At 41.8% G+C, this 25,573-nt stretch overlaps 1 protein-coding gene across 1 annotated transcript in view; it reads left to right on the forward strand.

Moving 5' to 3' along the window:
* LOC137370287 (golgin subfamily A member 4-like) overlaps positions 1 to 25,573 on the forward strand; it is a 282,307-nt gene that overhangs the window by 186,862 nt on the left and 69,872 nt on the right. Inside the window, 11 exon segments of the mRNA XM_068032665.1 lie at positions 73 to 210; positions 1,477 to 1,745; positions 1,747 to 1,779; positions 1,781 to 1,996; positions 1,998 to 2,892; positions 2,895 to 3,359; positions 3,362 to 4,759; positions 4,762 to 4,992; positions 4,995 to 5,107; positions 5,110 to 5,193; positions 5,195 to 5,781. Of these exon segments, the coding sequence (XP_067888766.1) occupies positions 73 to 210; positions 1,477 to 1,745; positions 1,747 to 1,779; positions 1,781 to 1,996; positions 1,998 to 2,892; positions 2,895 to 3,359; positions 3,362 to 4,759; positions 4,762 to 4,992; positions 4,995 to 5,107; positions 5,110 to 5,193; positions 5,195 to 5,781 (4,429 nt within the window).

The following is a 25,573-nucleotide window of genomic DNA, read 5'->3' on the forward strand; positions in this document are numbered from 1 at the left end:
TCATCTACTGAGCAGTGATTAATAAAGTATGGAAAAACGTGACAAATAAGAGCAAGTGTATTTGTTTGCCAGTTGAGTTCGAATTCAAGCTGAAATCTAATTCTTGTAAAATTGGGTTCAGTTCTGGGCTGCCCGTGGAATTTAGTACCTGGTTTAGTTGTCAAGTGTCAACACAGCCAAGTTGCCATTCTAACCATGCACCATTTAATGGTAAGAGCACTTTATTTTGTTGCAGTTTTACATGTGCTAAATCAGTTGGATCCTCTGAATACGTGATTTTGTTGCTCTTTCCTTGATTTAAAAATGCAGCAAGGATTTTGATGGATTAGCAATATAGCATTTAACTAGGGTTGGGTATATTGGTCCAGGTTTTTCTGCACGAATAACAAGGAAGCTGTCAGCTCTCACCATTATTACTGGGTAAAACTGACACCAACCTTCCGGTGTCCACACATGCACAGTGAAACGTGGAAATCTGAAAGTTGCTGTTAACAATGTCCTGCTCCTTCTTAAGGCTGTGCAGTTGCAGTCTTTGTTAATGGAATTTGCACAGAAATTGCTGTTAAGGCATGAACTTAGGCTAATTATCCACTATTATTACACTGAAAACTGATGAAACGCCTGAACCTTGTTCAATCAGAACTAACTGAGTTTTTAAACAGCGTAGTAAATCATGATTCCTACTGAACAATCTCTCTGGCCCTGAAAAATTAATTTTACAAGTGTGAAGTAGATGTTGCAGATTTTAAAAAAATAGTTAAAATAACTTAGCAGTTTTTATGTTTTGCTTTTTAATGCCATTCCTTTAATCTTGTGTGTAACCCAATTTTTATTTTGCTTCCTGCACAATGATTTAAATGCAATTTGTATTTCCTGTTTTTCACTTGCTGCTTTGCCATTTGTGAGGATTCTTCAATCTGATTGGTGGACCAGCTTCTCTGCTGCCTTGCTTTGCTCGCACGACACACCACAGAGCCCCTGTAAAAGGGCACCAAATTCACTGGAAGAGTAGAAATCGCCGCTGACAAGCCCACTAAAAATCTGTGGGTGACTGTACGCTCAGTGATCGGTGAAAACCAATGCTTCGCCACTCACAACAAATCCAGGCCATTATCATTCCCTGATGACACATTTAGTTCTGTCACAATCATGTTTGTCATTAATTTTGATGGGTTAAAATTGTTATAAGTATTTTTGAAGTTTATTTAAAATATATTTGAGTACAGTGAAATTGTTGAGTGAAAACAACTTTGAAGACAAACTTTATTTAGCCTTTATTTAAATCAGAGAACATTGGTTCCGGATAGATCGATTAAATACACATGCGCACACACACATCACACACGTGCTTTTTATATATATATTTATATTACATATATATTTTATATACTATTATATATATATACACATAAGCATGATATGAAATTCACGTACTAATATGATTATCATTATTAAAATGAAATTATTTTTTCACAGAGAGTATTGGAATTGAAAGTTTACTTTTAAAGAAATCACAAAATGGTGAAACTCACTCAGAAGAGCTAGAGATAGAGAAGGCCAAGTGCAAAGCAGAAATTGAAGCCTTAATTAGAAACCATCAAGAGGCACTAGAAAACATACGTCAAGAAGAGGAGCAATTATGGACCGACAAAATACAGGTAATTAACCATCAACAGAAAGCTGAAGTGGAGCAGCTTGAGGAGAAATCTAAAGAACTGGAAGCACAATTGAAGGAGAAGGAAACCCCAATTCCATACACATATTGAGGAAATGAATCAAAAAAACGCTAGAAAAGCTTGATGTGAAACAAACTGAGTTGGAGGCACTGTCAACTGAGATGACAGAAATGCTCAAAGTACGTCAAGAGTTGGGGCAGGGAAATAAGTTAGCTGCAATTGAGAAAGACTACGAGATGGAGCTAGAGCGTAAGAAATTACATTATGAAGAAAAAATTGAGGCTGCTAAAAAAGACATTGAACAGTCCTTTGGTGGAATTAAAAAAAACATTGACAGATGAGCTAAACAACCTCCGTCAGCTCCTTGAGGGAAAGGACAAAATTATAGGAGAACTGCAAGTAGAGAAACAAAGTCTGATAAATGAGCTTGAAAAGATTCAAAAAGAAGCTGCAGAGGTTTCTGCAAAACTTGAATTTGTGAGCCAAGTCCATCAGAAGGAGCAGGAAGATGCTGAAGAAAATATGAATTGTAAGCTAGATGACCAACGTAAACTGCATGAAATACAATTAACAGAGTTGCAGAACATGTTGAGAAACTTGGAGACTGAGAAAGTGAATCTTAGCAGACATTTAGAAGAACGAGAGTTGTCAGATCAGACCAGATTTAATGAGCTTGCTGCCACTTTAGATAACTATAAATCACAGGCACAGGAATTGCAAGGCCTGGAAGAAAAAAACAGTGAGCTGCTAAAAAAAGTAGCTTCATTAACGGAACAGTATGAAATCCAGACTGCTCAGCTGGGATCAGACAATGCACAGTTGCAGAAAAGTTCAGAAGAAAAGCAAAAGGCACTCAATGAAGCCCAAGATCTTCTCAAACAGCAGACAGAAATCTTCACTCAGAAACGAACAGAAGAGCAAAAATTACATGAGCAGCAAATTGCTTCACTTCATGAGGAATATGGAAAGAAAAGAAAAACACTTGAAACAAAACTGGAAAAAGTTAAACAAAAGGGATCTGAGATGCAGCAAAAATTTAAGGTAAAACTTTCTGAACAGGAGATTAAATTAAAAGCAGAGCTGGAAAAGCAGCAGAAAGAATTTGTTCAAAAGGAACATATGTTCAATGATAAGCTTGTAGAAATGGCACATGCAAGTTCTACTGGAATTAATGAAACAGTGTCCCAGTTGGAATCCAATCACAAGCAACAATTGGAAGTCTTAATGAGGTTCACAAGCAAGAGGTTGTAGAGCTTAAGCAAAGCTGGGAGAAAAGTTTGAAACAACAGGTCGAAGAATTACAAGAAAAGCATGAGACTGAATTTCAAGAAAAACAGCAGGAATTGACAGAGCTGCAACTGAACCTAGAAACCTCCAATAATGAAAGGGAAGAGATAGCTAAGAAAATAATAGAACTTACAGAGAAGGTTGCGATAGGAGAAAATACAATACAGCAACTACAAGGAGAACTAAAGGAAGCATTGGTTCAGGTTGGTGCTTTGATAGAAAGTGAAACAGCCCTTAAAGCTAAATTGCAGACCTTTGAAGAGACTAACCATCAATTTTTGCTGGAAAAAACAGAATTAGAAAACCATCTAAGTGAACTGAAAAAAGCAGATGAACAGAGCCAGGATAAGATTCATGAGCTTAGCAGTTTGTTGAAGGAAGCTGAGGATAGTATACAGACATTGAAAACTTACATCGCAAAGAAACAGAGGAATATGAAAAACAGCTTCAAGAAAATTCTGTTGAACTTCAGAATGAAGCTGAATTCAGGAGCCAAGTCGAGCAATTAATTCATTGTCTTAATGAAGCAAGTGCAAAAATGGAGCTACAAACCAATGACTTCTATATGAAATGCACTGATAAAATCAGCATCCTTCACAAGCGTATTAAAGTTTACCAAAATCAAATTGAGACAGTAAAAAAGGCACTTCTGGCCAGGATCAGTAAAGTTGATGAACTAGAAGCTAAACTTGAAGAGGTAGTAAATCAAAATGTCCTATTGAATGCTTCAGTACAGCATACGACACAAGAACTGCAAAACGAAGAACAAACTTTCAAGGCCTTGCAGTCTGAGCTACAAAATATTACTGCACAACGGAAAACACTCCAGCAAGAAAGCAAACATCACAATCAAGTATTAGATGAGAAGGAGGCATGCATTGAACAGTACAGAAAAGAATTGGCAGCAAGTGCAGATGCGCGCAAATCCATCACAGAACAGCTAAAGGAAAAAGAATTGCTGATTTTAAGCTTGGAGGATCAAATAAGTAATTTGAAGTTGCAGCATGAGCACAGTGTTTGCCTTACAGATAAGGAAGAAGCTATATCATTGCTCAACAAACAATACCAAGTGGAAAAACAAAAGCTGCTGGACCAAATGGATCAGCTATCTGCAAAATTTGAAACTGTTGCCCAAGAGAAAGTTTCAGCCCTTGAACAGGCAGACCAGTATAAAAGCAAGTTAACAGAATGGAAGAAAAAGGCAGAATCTAAATTATTACAGCATAACAACAAAATGAAAGAGCTTGCTTCAAAACTTGAGACGTCTGCTAAGCAGAATAAAGAGAAGGATGACCAATTATCAACATTGACAGCAGAGGTAGAAAAACTGACTACCAATTTACAAAGTGCTAGAATTGAAATTGAATATGTGGAGAATGAGAAGGAAAAAATAGTAAATGATCTGAATGTCCAGCTGGAAACAACCAAATCTAGGATAGCGGAACTAGACCAAGATATTTCTACAAAATCTGAGCAATGTAAAGTTGTAGAAGAACTCAACAAACAATTGCATCAAAAGGAAATTGAATTGCAGGAGATGGGGTTGCTGCTTGAAAAGGCTCAGGCTGGAGTTTGTGATCAGGACAAGCGTTACAAAGTTGCTGAAGAAAAAATACAAACATTTGAGAAAGAGATGGAATCACTCCGGGTTGAATTTTCACAGAAACAGAATGAATGGGAGCAAATTAAGTTAGATCTTGTAAATAATAAGGAAAAGGAATTGAAGGATATAGAAACCAGAATGAAAACTGAGAGCACCACTAAAATAGCTGAACTCAAGAAAAAAGCAGAACAGAAATTGCAAAAATAAGGAAGCAACTAACAACCCAATTTGAAGAAAAAGAAAATTGTACAGGTGAACAGCTAAGAGACTTAAAGGAAAAAGCAGAGGAGCAAGAAGCAATCATTGGGGCCTTAGAAGAAAAACTGAAAACCTTAGCAACTACAATAGAATCAGAAAAGGAAGAAAAACAGAAGTGGGTTGAGAAAGTGAGAAAAGACATGGAATTTGAGAAGGAGAATTCTCTGAAATGTTGAAAGCAAGCTATGAAGAACAAGTTCTGGTTCTACAAATGGAGGTATCAGCAAGAGATGAGATGGTTCAAAAATACGAAAAGAGTCAGATGGAAACAAATGATGCTGAACGGAAATTGATAAGTCTTATACAGATCTTCAAAAGCACCTTGAAAAAGTTGAAGATGAGAAGCAAATCCAGAAGAGAGAGAGGGACCGAGCTTCAGTCAGAGCTTGAACAACAGAAGTATATTTATTCATTACTGGTAGAAAAACAAAAAGAGGAAACTGATAACTTAGAAAATTTTAAGGAGCAGTTAAAAGTAAAAGACAAACAAATAAATGAGATGGAAAAGACAATTGCAGAGTTGCAAAAGAAAATGCAGGAAAAAGAAATTATTGAGAAACAAACTATAGTGCAATTAGAAAGTGCTTTCACTTCAAGAAAGGAAGAAATTGTGAAAGAGGTAAGATTGGAGAGCAGTTCCCTGACTGAAGGCTACAAAAAACAGATGAAGGCTCTCCAGGAACAGTTAGAAGAGAAAGTCTCTCTACTTAAGATTTTTGAGGAAACCTCTGAAGCGAAAACAAAATCTGACACAGAACTACAAAGGTTGCTAGATGGCATGAAAGAGCAACAAACAGAATTGGGACACAAACTGGAAGAGGCAGAAAATGAAAAACAAAAAGCGCGTAAAGAGAATGCCAAACTACAAAAAGACCTACGTGCCTTGCGCAAAGAACATGAGGCCGAAATAGAAATCATTAGAAAGGAAATTAGTGAAGAAGTTGAAAATAAAGCCAAGTAAGTGTGCAGTATCTAACAAGTGAATATTTATTGTGGCATTGTTTTATCTTGGCATTGTTTGATCTCATAACCCAGTTTTGTCTGCTAACAGTTTGGGGGAAAAGCCTCAATGTTCCCAAGTTTTGAAAGCACAGTAATTTGCTAGAAAAAATGGCATGATTGACTATCATGAAACACATGTCTTGATCAAAAACGTAATTAATTTAAGAAAAAACTCTTCATTACATTGCATATCTCAGGAATTTAGCTAAAAGAAAAAACAGACTTGCACTTGTTAAGTGCTTTTCATGACCTCAGGATGTCTCAAAGAGCTTTAGAGCCAATGAAGTACTTTTGAAGTATAGCTACTGTTGTGATGTAGGAAACACAGCAGCCTCGTTACACACAGGAAGGCCCCATAAACAACAATCTCATAACAACGAGAGGATTATGATGCTGGTTGAGGGATAAATATTGGCTAGGACACGGGGGAGTCAAATATTTTATTTTTCATCTGAATGACGCCACGTCTGACAATGCAGCACTCCTTCAGTACTGCATTAGATTTTGTGCTCATCTCTTCTGATTCAGAGGTGAGTGTTCTACCACCTAAGACCAGCTGACATGAAACTAAGCTGAATTGACTGCAGAAATGTGCTAACTGTGTCATAACATCCTTTTGTTGGGACAGATTTTATAGAGGTGTTTAAAATTAATGGATAGTTGGAGCAAAGTTGCTATAAACAGTCTATCTCCAGTTACTTAAGAGTATGGAACGAGAAATTTGTGGCTACAACATTAACCCAAAGAGACTTAGGACAAGAGATCAGGAGAAACATTTTTTTTAAACAGAGGGTTGTGAGCCTGGAGAACATACTTCTAAAGTTAGTGATGGAATCAGAGACCATGTCAGCATTTAGCAATAGATTACGTGGTTCAAGGAAATGGAAATAAAGAAATATGGCAACTAAGTGGTTAAATGGGGGTAAGGCTGCTGCTCATGTGGAGGATAAATATTAATGTGGCCAGTTTGTGCATTAAGATTTTTAAATAATTCTATGCATAACACAAAAAGGGCATCATGATGGGAAGAGATAAATATAACTGTCAGAATTGGTGCTTTAACTTAACTTGTATTCACTACTAAAAGGCTGTTCCATAAGCAAATGTGCACCTCCTCTGAATTGAAGCTTGCAACCTTATGTGTGAGATGAATGGGAGAGCAGGCTAAGGGACCTTTAGCATGGTGTGAACCACTGGAAATTAAAGATGTTCTATTTTCTGCCTACTTCAAAAAAGCAGAATATACCACATTGTCTTGGTCATGCTAATAATTTATTTGCAAGACCAATAAATACACAGAAGCAGAAACATATAGCGGGAAACCAGCAGTGCAAGACTTCAGTTACTATGCAAGTTGTTTCAAAGACATTTACAAGAACTTAATTGGCTGAGTTGTCCTGAGTTAATGAAAGACACTATAGACATGCAAGTCTGTCTTTTCTTTCAATGAAAGTTGTTAAATCATTGGATGTTGTTTGCAGCACATTTCCAAGATAAAGGCAATGTCGGCCAACTGAACTCACTTTTAAAACACATGACCCTTGCTGTTTTGGAACAAGTTGGAGCTTATTTTGCTCTGATAAGGCAGTTTGTTTTTTATGGCTTTGAATAGATTCTTTACTCTGAACATTTTATTTTTCTGACTTACTGGGCCAGCGATGCAGCTTCTGGCATATTATGGAAAGGCTAAGAATGTAATCTTATATATTTTATCAATTTAAATAATTTTTATTTTGTTTCCTAGAATCTTGCTTTCCATGTGGAAAAATGCCACAGGCTGATTGGAAATAGTTATTTAGGGAACGAGGTAAACTGTTTATAGGGAAGGACTGCCTCTGGTGCACAAAACAGCCAATTTCTTATAAAAATGGCCAAGTACTCAGCGATCTAGCAGCTATGCTTTTAACACAAATCACATAATCTCACAATTGTTACAGCACAGAAGGAGGCCCATTCAGCCCATCATGACCACATTGGCTCTCCGAATGAGCAGTTCACCTAATGCCATTCCCCTGCTTTTTCCCCGTACTCCTACACATTCATCCTTTCAAGCTAACAGTTGAATTCCCTTTTGAAAGACTCTATTGAACCTGTCTCCACCACATGCTCAGGCAGTGCATTCCAGATCCTAACCACTCGCTGTGTGAAAATGTTTTTCCTCATGTTGCTTTTGCTTCTTTTGCCAATCTGTGCCCTCTCGTTCTCGATTCTTTCATGAGTGTGAACAGTTTTTCCCTATCCAATCTGTCCAGGCTGCTTAAGATTTTGAATACCTCGATCAGATCTCCTCTCAGCCTTCTCTTCTCTGAGGAAGACAGTCCCAACTTTTCCAATATAAAATAAAAACAAGAAATGTTGGAACCACTCAGCAGGTCTGGCAGCATCTGTGAAAAGAGAAGCAGAGTTAACGTTTCGGGTCAGTGACCCTTCTTCGGAACTGACAAATATTAGAAAAGTCACAGGTTATAAGTAGGTGAGGTGGGGGTGGGGCAAGAGATAACAAAGGAGGTCGAGATTGGATCAGGCCACATAGCTGACCAAAAGGTCACGGAGCAAAGGCAAACAATATGTTAATGGTGTGTTGAAAGACAAAGCATTAGTACAGATTAGGTGTTAATACACTGAATATTGAACAGCAGCAAGTGCAAACCTGAAAAAAAACAGTGGGTAAGCAAACTGAACAAACTAAGATGAAATGAAATAAATGCAAAAAAAAAAGATTGTAAAAAAGAATGTAAAAAAAAAAGGAAGAAAAAATAACTAAAAATGAACGTAAAATGGGGAGCTGTCATGCTCTGAAATTATTGAACTCAATGTTCAGTCCGGCAGGCTGTAGTGTACCTAATCGGTAGATGAGATGCTGTTCCTCGAGCTTGCGTTGATGTTCACTGGAACACTGCAGCAAGCCCAGGACAGAGATGTGAGCATGAGAGCAGGGGGGAGTGTTGAAATGGCAAGCAACCGGAAGCTCAGGGTCCTGCTTGCGGACTGAGCGGAGATGTTCCGCAAAGCGGTCACCCAGTCTGCGCAGACTGGGTGACCGCTTTGCGGAACATCTCCGCTCAGTCCGCAAGCAGGACCCTGAGCTTCCGGTTGCTTGCCATTTCAACACTCCCCCCTGCTCTCATGCTCACATCTCTGTCCTGGGCTTGCTGCAGTGTTCCAGTGAACATCAACGCAAGCTCGAGGAACAGCATCTCATCTACCGATTAGGCACACTACAGCCTGCCGGACTGAACATTGAGTTCAATAATTTCAGAGCATGACAGCCCCCCATTTTACTTTCATTTTTAGTTATTTTTTCTTCCTTTTTTTTTACATTCTTTTTTACATTTTTTACAATCTTTTTTTTTGCATTTATTTCATTTCATCTTAGTTTCTTCAGTTTGCTTACCCACTGTTTTTTTCAGGTTTGCACTTGCTGCTGTTCAATATTCAGTGTATTTACACCTAATCTGTACTAATGCTTTGTCTTTCAACACACCATTAACATATTGTTTGCCTTTGCTCCGTGACCTTTTGGTCAGCTATGTGACCTGGTCCAATCTCGACCTCCTTTGTTATCTCTTGCCCCACCCCCACCTCACCTACTTATAACCTGTGACTTTTCTAATATTTGTCAGTTCCGAAGAAGGGTCACTGACCCGAAACGTTAACTCTGCTTCTCTTTTCACAGATGCTGCCAGACCTGCTGAGTGGTTCCAGCATTTCTTGTTTTTATTTCAGATTTCCAGCATCCGCAGTATTTTGCTTTTACCCAACTTTTCCAATCTATTTTCAAAACTGAAGTTCCTCATCCTGGAACCATTCTGATGAATCTTTCCTGTGTTCTTTCCAATGCCTTCACATCTTTCCTAAAATGCAGTGCCCAGAACTGGATGCGATACTCCAGCTGAGGCCAAACCAGAATCTTATACAAATTCAACATAATGGGCTGAATTTCCGGTGGCGAGCTTCAAAAATGGCAGGGCGCACACGCAAGACTTACTCCGCGGAGCTGCCGCAATATTTAGTGTGGCAGCTCATTTACATGACCCGGGTGGACTGTCAGCCCCCGCCCCCCATTCCTGATGATGTGAAGGCAGCACCACTGCGCAGATGCCGCGCCATTCTTAAAGGACTTCAAGCCCTCCCAATTCATTAACATTTTTAAAGGTATAGGAAGTGTAAATTAAAAATGAATAACTTAATAGAAATTTCAGTACCCTCTCCCACCCTCAGCAATGACGAAACAGATTATTACTTGCCCTTGCCACCCCCCCCCCCCCCCCCCCCCCCCAAAAAGAAAATCTTACCTTGCGGACCAGACCTTGCCACCCCTAAAGTTTATAAACTTTGAACCTTACCCCTTCCCACCACCCCCAAGACTAATTGAAAAGGATTCACCCCGTTCCCCCCTCCACCACTCCTGCCCTGAAAATCTACCTCGTCCTCTCTCCCTAACAGTGTCCCGCATCGGATATGCAGTCGAAGATCCGAAGGCGGGGGAGTCCTGGCAACCGGCCGGAATCTGACAGCAGACAGCTGACGGGAGCAGATATGTATCCTGCCCCTGTTGCCGAGCACCAGCGTGGCTGCCATGTGGCTTTGCCACCGCCGATAATATGGGGTGGGGCCTTCCCGGTGTTGAGGCCCATGGCGGGCCTCTCCAGAGGCATTTTCCGGGCCCCCCCCCCCTCTCAGCCACTACCCCGACATCGGGGGCTGGTAAAATCCAGCCCAATGTTGATTGCTCTTGTACTCTACATCCCTATTAATAAAGCCTAGGATACTGCATGCTGTATTAACTGCTCTTTCAACCTGTCCTGCCACCTTCAATGATTTATACACATATACACCCAGATCCCTCTGCTCCTGCACCCCCTTTAAAGTTGTACCCCTTAAGTTATATTGTGTCTCCATGTTCTTCCTACCAGGGTGAAGCACTTCACATTTCTCCGCATTGAACTTCATCTGCCACTTGTCTGCCCATTCCATCAACTTGTCTATGTCCTTTTGAAGTTCTACACTATCCTCCTCACAGTTCACAATTGTTCCAAGTTTCGTGTCACCTGCATATTTTGAAATTGTGCTCTGTACATCAAGATCTAAGTCATTTATATATATTAGGAAGAGCAAGGGTCCCAACGCTAACCAATGGGGAACTCACTACAAACCTTCCTTCAGCCCGAAAAACATCCATTACCCACTACTGTTTCCTGTCACTCAGCCAATTTCGTATCCATGTTGCTACTGTCCCTTTTATTCCATTAGCTCTTACTTTGCTCACAAGTCTGTTCTGCAGCATTGTTTCAAATGCCTTTTGAAAGTCCTTGTATAGCACATCAACAGCATTGCCCTCATCAACCCTCTCTGTTACCTCTTCAAAAATGTCCAGCAAGTTAGTTAAACATGATTTTCCCATAACAAATTTGTGCTGACTTTCCTTAATTAACCCATATTTGTCCATGTGACTATTAATTTGGTCCTGACTTATTGTTTCTAGAACTTTCCCACTGAAGTTAAATTGACTGACCTGTAATTGCTGGGCTTATCTTTACATCCTTTTTTCAACAAGGGTGTAACGTTTGCAATTCTCCAGTCCTCTGGCACCACCCCTAAGTCTAAGGAAGACTGGAAAATTATGGCCAGTGCCTTTGCAATTTCTATTCTCACTTCCCTCAGTATCCTTGGTTGCCGCTCATCTGGCCCTGGTGTTTTATTAACTTTAAGTATCGACAACCTATCTAGTACCTCCTCATCAATTTTAAATCCTTCTAGTGTATTAATTACCTCCTCTTACACTGTGGACTGGTTAGCATCTTCTTCCTTGGTAAAGAGAGATACAAAGTATTCATTTAATACCTTTGCCTCCATGCGTAAATTCCCCATTTGGTCCCAAATCGGTCCTACTCCACCTTTTGCCACCCTTTTACTGTTTATATGCCTTGAGAAGACTTTGGGATTCCCTTTTATGTTAGCTGCCAGTCTCTTTTCATATTTTCTCTTTGTTTCTCTTATTTGCTTTTTCGCTTCCCCTCTGCACTTTTTTATATTCAGCCTGGTTCTCCATTGTATTATCAACCCGACATCATCATAAGTACGCTTTTTCTTCTTCATCTCTCTTTCTTTTGTCACCCACGGAGCTATGGATTTGTTTGCTCTTCCTTTCCCCTTCTTGGGAATATACCTTGACTATGCCTGAACTATCTCTTTGAAGGTAACCCATTGTACAGCTACTGATTTTCCTGCCAACCTTTGATTCCAATTTATTGGGCCCAGTTCCATTCGTACCCCATTGAAGTTGGCATTCCCCAGTTAATTATTCTTAGTCTAGATTGTTCTTTGTCCTTTTCCATAACCAGCTTAAACCTTATGATACAACTGTCCTCTAAATGCTCAACATTTGGAGAGGTATAAATATCTAAAGTAGCCATAGCCAGTGGGGTGAAGGGTATATTTAAAAAAAAATCCTTATATGCTGCTTTTGCATATCAGTTCTTTGAGAAAGCCCATCGGAACTGACTCAAAGTAAAGCAGAGCACACTACCTCGGCTGAAACGTTGGACCATGACTCTAGCAGAGACAGCAAAGACATAAGTATTCCAGGAGCATTTTGAGTGTTGGCTCTGGCATTCCTTTGCTCACTGCAGAGCAGCTGCTGAGACAACCAGCTGACACCTGTTGCCAGGTGGGCATATATATATATATTCATTCAATTTTTTTTTTTAAAGCGCATCAGTGCACAAAGACTTGCCTTATTACAGATGCACAACAATGTTAAACTGCTACATGCTTTTCAACTGCAACCTGTAACTTCCAATCTGCAAAGTTCCATGATCAGACAATTAACAACTGAATGACCCAAGAATATGTTAACTTACAGCAGTTAATTTCCTGGCCTTAAAGGAAGTGGTCAACTTAAATGGAATGGACAGGCACTTGGCAGATGAAACTTAATGCAGGGAGTTGTGAAGTGATACATTTTGTGAGGAAGAGCAAGGGGAATATAAAATCAAGGATATAATTCTCAAGGTGGTGCAAGAGCAGAGAGACCTGGGGGTATATGTGCATAAATCTTTGAAGGTGGCAGGGCAGGTTGAGAAAGTGGATAATAAAACATACGGGATCCTGGACTTTATAAATAGGGGCATAGTGTACAAAAGCAAGAGGTTATGGTAAACCTTTTATATCATGAGAAAAACTGGTTTGGCCTCAGCTGGACTATTGTGTCCAATTCTAGGCACCACATTTGAGGAAAGATGGGAATGCTTTAAAGAGGGTGCAGCAAAGATTTACAGGATTGGCTCCAGGGAAGAGGGATTTCAGTTACATGGGTAGATTAGAGAAGCTGGGATTGTTCTCCTTAGAGATGACAAGGTTGAGAGGAAGTTTGATCGTGTTCAAGATCATGAGGGGTCTGAACAGAGTAGCTAGGGAAAAACTATTCCTGTTGGCAGAATGGTCAAGAACCAGAGGACACTGATTTAAGGTGATTGGCCTCAGAATCAAAGGCGACATGAAATCTTTTTTACGCAGCGAGTGGTGAGAATTTGGATTGCACTGCCTGAGAGTGTGGTGGAGGCACATTCAATTCTGGCTCTCAAAAGGGAATTGGATAATTACCTGAAGAGAAAAAGTTGCAAGGCTACGGTGAAGAGACAGGGGAGTGGGATGAGCTGAGTTGCTCTTGCAGAGAGCTGGCATGAACATGATGAGCTGAATGGCCACCTTCTGTGCTGTAACCATTCTATGATTCTGTAAACTCCAGTTTTTCTGCAATACATGGTATAATATTCCTGTCATTCTATTAATATTTTGTCATAAAGCAGTAGTGTTCCTGTTAAAAGAAACTTGGCTGTAATTGACCTCCAGCCTACTTGATAGAGACTTTAGCACAAACCTATGATTCCAAAGAATTAAGCTTTGCTGATGGGAGAACTATTCCATTTGCCAACAAAATATTTGAGTATTGTGAAAGGTGCATCAGTTTCTACTGTATTGCTGATGGGTTTCAAATTGTGTTTACACACATGATCAACTTGCTGTTCCAATTAACTTTGGGCTTCCAGATAGAATTAACAAAGCAGTGGTTATGGAAAGTAGTAGGTGGAGAATTTTAGAGTAAAACTTAAGAAACAGGAGCATTTCATTCAGCCTCTTGAGCTTGTTCTGCTATTCAATTAGGTCATCTGTGCATTTAACCGCCTTTGTTCCATATTCTTTGAGATCTTTAACAATAACCATCACTCTTAAGTTTTGAAAATTTCCATTGTTCCAGCATCCACAGCTCTTTGGGGTCTAAGTTGCTAATTTCCCTGCATTTAGTGTGGAATAAGTGCTTCCTGATTTCACTCCTAAATGGCCAAGCTGTAATGCTAATATTGTCATTTCTTGTTCTAGATTCCACTACCAGAGGAAATGGATTCTCTACTTGCCCTATTAAATCCCTGTATCATTTTGAACTCATGAATTAAATCACCCTTCAACAGTCTAAACTTAAGAGAATGAAAGCTAACATTATGATTGAGTCTGCCCAAAGTACTGTACAGCTTAAGTATCACTTCCTCACTTTTGTAATCCAATTCCCTTGAGATAAAGGCTACATTCCATTCTTATTGAACCTGTGCAGAGGTAGCTTTTATTGATTTTCATATCTGAACACTTAAACCCATTACTTCTTCAGAGTTCCTGTTTCTTATGATAAGAAAAATATTCTTATTTGCCTTTCTGAGACCTCAAGTGGATCACATTGAACTGTATCTGCCATTATTTTGTCCACTGACTTAGGCAGTGTGCAACTCGCAGCTCACATCCACACAACTTATTGTGCCTACTAAATTAGTGAAGACAAATTTTAGGCAATGTCCCAGACTCAGAGTAATTTATGGCACAGAAGGAGGCCTTTTGGCCCATTGAGTCCATGCAACTCTCCACGGAGCTATCCGCTTGATCCCCGTAAGTCTATTTCCTTCAAGTGGCCATCCAGTTTCCTTTTGAAGTCATTGTCTTCGCTTCCACCAACCTTGTGGGCAGCGAGTTCCAGGTCATTACCACCCACTGTGTAAAAAAGTGCTTCCTCACATTTCCCCTGCATCCCTAGCCCAAAACCTTCAATGTCCGCCGAGGCCTTGTACCATTAGTTAATGGGGGCAGTTTTTCCTTGTCTAACTTATCTAAGCCTGTCATAGTCTTGTGCACTTCTATTGAATCGCCCCTCAATCTCCTTTGTTCTAAGGAGAACAACACCAGCTTTTCCAACCTAACCTTGTAACTAAAATCCCCCCATTTCTGGAATCATTCTGGTAAATCTCCTCTGTACCGTCTCAAGGAACCTCACAGCCTTCCTAAAGTGTGGTGACCAGAACTGGACGCAAAACTCCAATTGGGCCTAACTGGAGCTTTATAAAGGTTCAGCACAACTTCCCTGCTTTCGTTCTCTATGCCTCTATTTACTTAACCCTATATTCCATATGCTGTACTAACCATTCTCTCAATGCGTCCTGTCACCTTCAAAGATCGATGCACCTCCACCCCCAGGTCCCTCTGTTGATAGAGAGATACAGCACTGAAGCAGGCCCTTTGGCCCACCGAGTCTGTGCCGACCATCAACCACCCATTTATACTAAATCCTACATTAATCCCATATTCCCTACCACATCCCCATCTTCCCTCAATTCTCCTACCACCTACCTACACTAGCGGCAATTTACAATGGCCAATTTACCTAACAACCTGCAAGTCTTTGGCTGTGGGAGGAAACCGGAGCACCCGGAGAAAACCCACCCGGTCACAGGGAGAACTTGCAAACTCCACACAGGCAGTACCCAGAACAGAACCCGGGTCGCTGGAGCTGTGAGGCTGCAGTGCTAACCACTGCACACCCTTTAGAATGGTGCCATTAAGTATATATTTCCTTTCCCTATTCCTTCTGCCAAGATGCATCACCTCACACTTGTCAGTATTAAATTCCCTCTGCCACCAGTCTGCCCTTCTGCTAACCTATCTATGCCCTGTTACAGACAGTTCATATCATTCTCACTGTTCGTCACGCCTCCACGTTTGGTGTTAGCGGCAAATTTTGAGATTCTACTCTGTTTTCCAAGATCAAAGTCATTTATATATAACAAAAAAGCAGTGGTCCCAGCACTTACCATTGGGAACACCAGTGACTGCCATCCTCCAGTCTGGAAAAACGATCATTTACTATGACTTGATGTTTTCTATCATTACACAATACCCACAGCATTCCGTTCATCAAGCGGACCTGCTGAGTATTTCCAGCATTTCATGTTTTTATATCCCTTCATCAACCTTCTCTGTAACTTCATCAAAAAATTCACAAGGGTTCGTCAATCTTGATCTGCCTTTTAAAAATCCATCCTGGCTATCCTTAATTAGCTCCAACTTCTCCAAGTGTGTGTTGATTTTACTTTTCCCCTGTTTATTGTTTCTAAAACCTTACCCACCACTGATATTAAACTAATTGGCCTGTCGTTGCTAGGACTGTTTACACCCTTTCTTGAATAAGGGTGTCACCTTTGCCACTCTGCAATCCTTTGGCACCTCCCCCTGTATCCAGGGAAAATCGAAGGATTATGGCAAGCCCTTCCACTATTTCCATCCCCACTTCCTTTTGCAACCTGGGATGCAAGCCATCCGAATCAAGTGACTTATCTACGCTAAGCACAGCAGCCTTTTTAGTACCTCCCCCCTCTCAATTTTTATGCTATCCATTGCCTCTGCACTCTCTGCTTCGACTGATATTTTGTCAGATTCCGCTTCCTTAGTGAACACTGGTACGATGTACTCATCACTACATATTAGCCTTGCCCTGTGCCTCTAAGCATATATTACCCTCTTATAGGGGCCTAATAGATCCCACTCCACTACTTCCTACCCGCTAACTATTTACATGCCAATAGAAGATTTTTGGGTGCTCTTTTATGTTGACTGCCATTCTGTTCTCATATTCTGTCTTTGCCAGCCTTATTTTCCTCTTCACCTCCCTTCTCAACTTACTGTATATGGTCTGGTTCTCACTTGAAGAATTCACCTGGCATGCATCATAAACCCTCTCCTTTTTCCTGTTTCATCATAATCTCTATCTCCCTTGTCATCCAAAGAACCCTGTTATTGGTTCTCTTACGTTTGGTCTTGTTGGAATGTACTAATCTGTACCTGAAGCATCTCTTCCTTAAAGATAACCCATTGTTCCAATACAGCTTTTCCTGTCAGTCGTTGGTTCCATTCTACCCTGGCTAGATCCCTTCTCATCATGTTGAAATTAGCCCTCTTCCAATCTAGATGTTCTACCTTATTTCATTCCTTGCTTTTCTAGTCTAAACCTTATGATGCGATGATCGCTGTTACTCAGTTCATCCCCGACAGACATTTGGTCCACTTGGCCCACCTCATTTCCTAGCACCAGATTCAGCAATGTCTCCTTTCTAGTTGGGCTGAGAACATACTGATAAGGAAGTTCTCCTGAACATATTTCAGAAATTCCTCCCCCTCCTTATCCTTTACTCTAAAATTATCCCAGTCGATATTTGGATCATTTAAAGTCCCCTGATATCACCACTCTATAGTTCTTACACATCTCTGTGATTTCCATACAGAGCTGCTCCTTTATCTCTGTCTCACTATTTGGAGGCCTATAGAATACCCCTAGTAACGTGATCATACCCTTTTTGCTTCTCAATGCTAACCAAATGGATTCTGTTCTTGCCCCTTTAAGGACATCCTCATTTTATAACATGACAATGTCTTCCCTCATCATCACTGCCACCACACCTCCCTTTTTTCCTTCGGTTTGTGAGCACTTTATATCTTTGTATATTAAGCACCCAGTCCTCGCCATTTTTAAGCCACGTTTCCGTTATTGCCACTGCATCATATTCCCATTCTGCTATTTGTGCTTGTAGTTCACCAACCTTATTCACCACACTTTGTGCATTTACACAGATAGATTGTTATCCTATCTTTGCATTCCTTGTAGTCCTTCTCAGTCTGCTCCCACCTAATACGGAATTACTCCCATCTCTAGTTCTGTAGAACGCGCTCACATTATGCACCTTATTCCTGTTTTCTAGCTCGATATGCTGGTGCCCATCCCCCTACCAATTTAGTCTAAACCCTGCCCAGCCACACAAGTGAATCTCCCCACGAGGACCTTGGTCCCACCCCTGTTGAGGTGCAACCTGTCTCTTTTGCATGGGTGCCTTCTGGTCCCAGTCTGAAGCCCTCCCTCCTGCACCATGCTTCAAGCCATACATTGATCCTCCCGTCTTGTTATTTCTACTCTTGCTAGCGCATGCCACTGGGGGTAATCCAGAGATTACTATATTTGAAGTCCTATTCTTTAACTTCCTCCCCAACTCTTGAAAATCTGACCATAGGACCTCAATACCTGCCCTTGCTATGTCGTTGGTACCAATGTATACCACAACTTCTAGCTCATTCCCTTTCCCTTGCAGAATATCCAGCACTTTTTCTGTGATGTCCTTTACCCTGGCACCAGGGAGGCAACACATACTGCGGGACTCTTTTTTTTTTATTCTTTCATTGGATGTGAGCTTTGTTGGCATGGCCAGCATTTGTTGCCCATCCCTCATTTCCCTTGCGAATGTGATGGTGATGACGGTTACAGAAATGCCTGTCTGTCCCCCTGACTATGGAATCACCTATAACAACTGCATTTCTGCACTTTGCTGCTCCCTCCTGTACAGTCCCACGCCCATTGGTGCCATGGTCTGGATTGCACTCCTTCAAGGTGTTGTCACTCCCAGCAGTCTCCAAAGCTGCGTACCTGTTTGAGAATAGCACACACCCTGAAGACTCCTGCACTTTCAGTCTCTTCCTTCATTTCCAGATGGCCACCCACCTATTATCCTGAACTCTTGCTGCCTGTGGTGTGACCTCCTGGAACGTACGATCCAGGAAACTCTCCTTCTTCCTGATGCTCTGCAGTGAGTCCAGCTGCCCCTCAAGCTTGGAAATCCTGAGTAAACTTAAAGACATTTAAATTGTGTGCCTGACTAAACATTGACCTAACTTATCCTCTTGCTGTTAGCATAGCTAGAGTTCATACTTCCACTTCAGTTTGAAATATTTTTTGCTACTAATAAATTATCAGATTCTAGCCACAGATGGCAGTACATGAGATTAGTTGCTGAGTCTAATGATTGGAATTCTGCTGTGCTTGCATGGTGTGGATGTGCCTTCTTTGTTTGCTGTGCATTTAATGATGCAGCAATTTCGCATGTGTTTATAGTTGAATGATGGGTTTGTCTCAGCTTTTAGTTGGGATGCTACCAGACTAGCAGTTTAAATGTTTTCCAGAAATTGGGTGGCTTAGACACCATAAGAAATCTCAGCTGGGTCCCATGCAAAAACCGGTATTTTTAGAATTCTAAATCTTCACAGTTGAAAGGAGAATTTTCTTGCCCTTCCACAGTATTCAGTGGGCTCATATCCACTGCTTAACGTTTGTGCTGATAGCATAGGCTATCTTTGTAGTATGCAATGCTTGATTGATTGTGAACCCTTATTGATATCATTCGAATTGCATTGCTGATTTTCTGGTCGACTAAGTGCCAGTCCAGGATGTCTTTTGGTGGACTCAAAACAAATGTACTATTTAAGAGACTTTTCTACAGCCATCTTCCTTCCTGCTACTCCATCCTTATGGGACAACTGCCTTCCAAGGTATTCAACAGCTGCCCAGGGCTTGGGATAGAGCAAAATGATCAGCTTGCTCAATGATCTTGTTCAGAGCTCCTGGGCTGTTAGGAGGGTTGGATTAGGTCTGGCAAGGCATGCTTGTTTTAAATTGGTAAATAATTTTATATAGCTCCTGTGATGGAGAAAGATGTTGAACTAAAGAGCCAAGATAGATTGTCCACTTTGTAGAGCCTTCTTCATTCTTTGAATGATGCGTATTCATTACAATTCCTCACAACTACCCTCTCAGACCCTGCAAGGTTTGATTTTTAAATTTGGTTAGGGATTTTCTTCGCAAAATTAGTTTAGATTCAGGTCAAGTCAGAATGATTTGCTGCTGTTCTGAAGGTTCCTGGGGCTTGATACAATGCTTATCTGGCTGTCAAACATTAATGTGTGCCAACAAAACAATGTTTGGGCATGCTTAGTACATGATTTTCCCAGATTCATTGACTTTCATCGAAGTTGTACTGTGTATGAAAGAATGAAGACTGCAAGGTAGCATTATTTCTATTTGTCTCGGCCTTGACTCAACTGTAGCATTCTCAGAGTCAAAATCCTGAGTTTGAAGCCGTACTTGAGCACATCATCTGTGCAGATACTTTAATGCAGTACTGTGGAAGTGCTACAGTGTTGGAGGTGCCAGCTTTCCGATCAGACAGAAAAACAAGGAGTTTGCCTGCTCAAGTGGACAAAAATGATCCCGTGGCACTATCTGGCATTCTCCTGGTGTCCTGGCCTATATTTATCCTTCAACTAACACCATCAACACAGATTATCTGATCATATATCCCGCTGCTGTTTCTGGGACATCGCTGAGTGTGGTTGGGCTAGCGTTTTTGCTGAGAATGCAATGTTTATATTTCAGAAGTATTTACTTGATTGTAAAGTGCTTTTGGATGCCCTAAGGACGTGAAATGTTGTTTATAAATACAAGTTCATTCATTGTTGGGTGTGATTTTTGAGGTAGTGAGTAAGATGCCATGTTTACTGTCTACCAGCCTTCATTATCACCATGGAAATAAAAAGGAAAGTATTCTCCTTGCCCCACAAATAATCACCACCTCTGTCAATGTGGCAGGTAATTTTTATCGGTACATTTGTGTGCAGAGCATTTAACTGTTTTAAGTAATGGGTGGAGCATGTCCCTAGAGCCTTCAGCTTTCACTGTGACAAATGAAGCAGGTCCAGAGCAAGCAGACATTTTGATTTTGATGAGAACTGTGGCCGCAGAACCCAGTCATGAGCTGCCAAAGTAATGGATATTGCAGTTTTGAGCAGTTAAATGGTCATGATAAGAATTTTCTCTTCTTTAGTTTAGATTTTATAGTTTAGAGATACAGCACCAAAACAGGCCCTTCGGCCCACCGAGTCTGTGCCAACCATCAACCACCCATCTACGAGTTCTGACCTATGATTTGACTCAATATGGAAATAGCAGTCTTTTTCTTCCCCAGTCCCATAGTCCCGTCAGCTAACTTGATAGAATTGTGTCATATTCTGAGTCAGTTTTCTCCAGGCCAGGTAGAATGCTGAGTCCTCGGAACTAACGTGGAGACTCTTCATCCTATGCATGTCTTGGACTCCTCCACAGTATTCGATATGGTGCCCACATACGGTGCTGTTAGTCTTTGGGTTCCAGGGTGCGTTAAAACGTTAGATGGCATCTGATTAAATGAGAACATGGATTAGTTTTGTAGGCTGTTAGGTTCTCGTGCAAGGTTGATCAATGTATAGTGACATCACCATAACAATGACGTTTGCTTGTAGGGGCTTTAATCAGTCCTACTTCCTATGACCAGGATATACATCGGGTCTATTGAACCACGATATAAATGTATCTATGGGCAATTTTGTAATGGGCTTGCTGAGTTGCAACCATATTAATCCCATAAATGAGCATTGCACTCAGGTAGAAGATCTCTTTGTAAGAATGGGGTTATTCAGAAATGTACTGCATCTGTGATGAGAGAAGATTTTTGAACTTTTTGAAAAGTACTTGGCTTTGGCTCTGTGCAGTCTCCCCAGGAGAAAAAATTCTGTTGCACTCTCTTCCTTATCCTCAGAATTCAGAAAGACTAAGTGAAGCAATTTCAGGTACTCTGATAATCTAACAATGCCTCCAAAAATTGAGAGGTTTTTTATTCATTCATGGAATGTGGGCGTCGCTGGCCAGGTCAGCATTTATTGCCCTTCTGAGACAATCTTTGCACATTCCATGAGAGGCAGATCTATTAACAGGATTCTGAAAGCTGATATGAAGCTTCTGCACCAAAGCTTTCATGCTGTTCACCCCCTACCTGAACCAAACTTTTACAACCAGGTGAGGAAGGTGTCTAGGGGTCTTTCTCAGCTTTCACCTGGTCTTCTTGGAACAGGGCTTTTAATTTTAAACACACTGTGTTTTGAGCTCCCCCTTGTTTTTTTAAATTCATTCATGGGATGTGGGCATCACAGGCTATGCCAGCATTTATTGCCCATCCCTAATTGCCCTTGAGAAGGTGGTGGTGAGCTGCCTTCTTGAACCGCTGCAGTCCATGTGATGTAGGTACACCCACAGTGCTGTTAGGAAGCGAGTTCCAGGATCTTGACCCAGCGACAGTGAAGGAACGGCAATATAGTTCCAAGTCAGGATGGTGTGTGACTTGGAGGGGAACTTGCAGGTGGTGATGTTCCCATGCATCTGCTGCTCTTGTCCTTCGAGGTGGTAGAGGTCGTGGGTTTGGAAGGTGCTGTCTAAGGAGCCTTGGTGCGTCGCTGCAGTGCATCTTGTAGATGGTACACACTGCTGCCACTGTGCGTCAGTGGTGGAGGGAGTGAAGGTTCGTGGATGGTGTGCCAATCAAGCGGGCTGCTTTGTTCTGGATGGTGTCGAGCTTCTTGAGTGTTGTTGGAGCTGCACCCATCCAGGCAAGTGGAGAGTATTCAATCACACTGCTGACTTGTGCCTTGTAGATGGTGGACAGGCTTTGGGGACTCAGGAGTTGAGTTACTGGCTGCAGGATTCCTAGCCTCTGACCTGCTCTTGTAGCCGCGGTATTTATATGACTACTCCAGTTCAGTTTCTGGTCAATGGAAGCCCCTAAGATGTTGATAGTGGGGGATTCAGTGTTGGTAATGCCATTGAATGTCAAGGGGAGATGGTTAGATTCTCTCTTCTTGGGGATGGTCATTGCCTGGCACTTATGTGGCGCAAATGTTACTTGCCACTTATCAGCCCAAGCCTCGATATTGTTCAGGCCTTGCTGCATTTCGACACGGACTGCTTCAGTATTTGAGGAGTCGCGAATGGTGCTGAACATTGTGCAATCATCAGCGAACATCCCCACTTGACTGACCTTATGATTGAAGGAAGGTCATTGATGAAGCAGCTGAAGATGGTTGGGCCTAGGAAATTACCCTGAGGAACTCCTGCAGTGATGTCCTGGAGCTGAGATGACCTCCAACAACCACAGCTATCTTCCTTTGCGCGAGGTATGACTCCAACCAGCGAAGAGTTTTCCCCCTGATTCCCATTGACTCCAGTTTTGCCATGACCCCTTGATGCCATACTCAGTCAGATGCTGCCTTGATGTCAAGGGCAGTCACTCTCACCTCACCTCTTGAGTTCAGCTCTTTTGTCCATGTTTGAACCAAGGCTGTAATGAGGTCAGGAGCTGAGTGGCCCTGGCAAAACCCAAACTGAGCATCACTGAGCAGTTTATTGCTAAGCAAGTGCTGCTTGATGGCACTGTTGATGACACCTTCCATCACTTTACTGATGATTGAGAGTAGACTGATGGGGCGGTAATTGGCAGGGTTGGACTTGTCCTGCTTTTTGTGTACAGGACATACCCTGGGCAATTTTCCACATTGCTGGGTAGATGCCAGTGTTGTAGCTATACTGGAACAGCTTGGCTAGGGACGCGGCAAGTTCTGGAGCACAGGTCTTAAGTACTATTGCCAGAATATTGTCAGGACCCATAGCCTTGCAAGTAGTCCTGAGTTGTACGTTCACCAGGTTGACACCTCATTTTGAGGTATGCCTGGTGCTGCTGCTGGCATACCCTCCTACACTCTTCATTGAACCAGGGTTGGTCTCCTGTCTTGATGGTAATGGTAGAGTGGGGGATATGCCGGGCCATGAGGTTGCAGATTGTGGTTGAGTACAATTCTGCTGCTGATGATGACCCACAGTGCCTCATGGATGCCCATTTTGCTTTGACAAATCTGTTTGAAATCTATCCCATTTAGCACGGTGATAGTGCCACACAACACGATGGACGATATCCTCGATGTGAAGGCAGGACTTCGTCTCCACAAGGACTGTGCGGTGGTCATTCCTACCAATGCAGTCATGGACGGAAGCATCTGCGGCAGGCAGATTGGTGAGGACAAGGTCAAGTATGTTTTTCCCTCATGTTGGTTCCCCCACCACCTGCCGCAGACCCAGTCTAGCAGCTATGTCATTTAGTACTCGGCCAGCTCAGTCAGTAGTGGTGCTACCGAGCCACTCTTGGTGATGGACATTGAAGTCCCCCACTCAGAGTACATTTTGTGCCCTTGCCACCCTCAGTGTTTCCTCCAAGTGGTGTTCAACATGGAGGAGTACTGACTCATCAGCTGAGGGAGGGGGCGGTAGGTGGTAGTCAGTAGGAGGTTTCCTTGCCCATGTTTGACCTGATGCCATGAGACGTCATGGGGTCCAGAGTCGATGTTGAGGACTCCCAGGGCAACTCCCTCCCTACTGTAGACCACTGTCCCGCCACCTCTGCTGGGTCTGTCCTGCCGGTGGGACAGGACATACCCAGAGATAGTGATTGCAGTGTCTGGGACATTTTCTGTAAGGTATGATTCCGTGAGTATGACTTTGTCAGGCTGTTGCTTGACTAGTCTGTGGGACAACTCTCCCAACTTTGGCACAAGCCCCCAGATGTTAGTAAGGGGGACTTTGCAGGGTCGACAGGGCTGGGTTTGTCGTTTCCGGTGCCTAGGTCGATGCCGGGTGGTCCCTGGTAATATAAGAACATAAGAAGTAGGCCATTTCGCTGCTGTGGTCTAGCTCCTTATACCCACCTTTGCCCCATATCCCTCAGCACCTTTTAAATTTACAAATAATCTAGCATCAGTTGTTGTTTGCGGAAGTTCCCAATGCCTGCCACCCTTTTCCTGTGTTTTCTAATTTAACTCCTGAAAGGTCTCTTTCTAATTTTTAGATGATGCCTTCTAGTCCTAGACTCCCCAACCAGTGGAAATAGTTTCTCTCTACCTATCCTATCTGTGCCCCTTAATATCTTGAAAACTTGGATGAAATCATCCATTAACTTCTGAAATTCCAGGGAATACAACCCAAGTTTGTGTTTGCTCCCTTTGTAATTTAACCCTTGGAGTCCAGGTTTTAGTCTGGTAAATCTATGCTGTCCTCTCTCCAAGGCTAATATACCCTTTCTAAGGTGTGGTGCCCAGAACTGCTCACAGTACTCCAGGAGTGGGCTAACCAGGGCATTTTATAGTGTAGCATGACTTCTACCTCATTGTATTGTACTCCTGTTGATATAAAGGCCTGTATTTCACAAGCCTTTTTGATTATTTTTTGTACCTGTTCATGGTATTTTAATAAGCTGTATACCTGGACCCCAAGCCTCCTTGTACCTGCACTGTTTCAATCTTTCCACCATTTAGGAAGTACCCTGTTCTATCCTTTTTAAGTTCAAAATGCATGACCTCACGTTAGCCTGCATTGAAATCCATTTGCCATAATTTTTGCTCATTCGCTTGACCTATCGATGTCTTTTGTAATGTTACGTTTGCATCTACACTGCTTACAATGTCTGCTATCAGTAAATTTGGATATATGGCTTTCTGTCCCATCATCTAAGTCATAAATATGGTGAATAGTTGAAGCTGCTAGTTGTATTCTGCCAATTAAAGCACCTGGCACTCAGCAATTTCCTACATAGTTTGCCTTCAGTTTTATGAGCTTCAACTTGAGCGAGCAGTCTCTTATGGGAGATTTTATCAAATGCCTACTGAAAGTCCATATAAATAAGATCCACAGACACTC

This window comes from Heterodontus francisci, chromosome 5 (assembly GCF_036365525.1).
Source record: "Heterodontus francisci isolate sHetFra1 chromosome 5, sHetFra1.hap1, whole genome shotgun sequence".
Classification (NCBI taxonomy): domain Eukaryota; kingdom Metazoa; phylum Chordata; class Chondrichthyes; order Heterodontiformes; family Heterodontidae; genus Heterodontus; species Heterodontus francisci.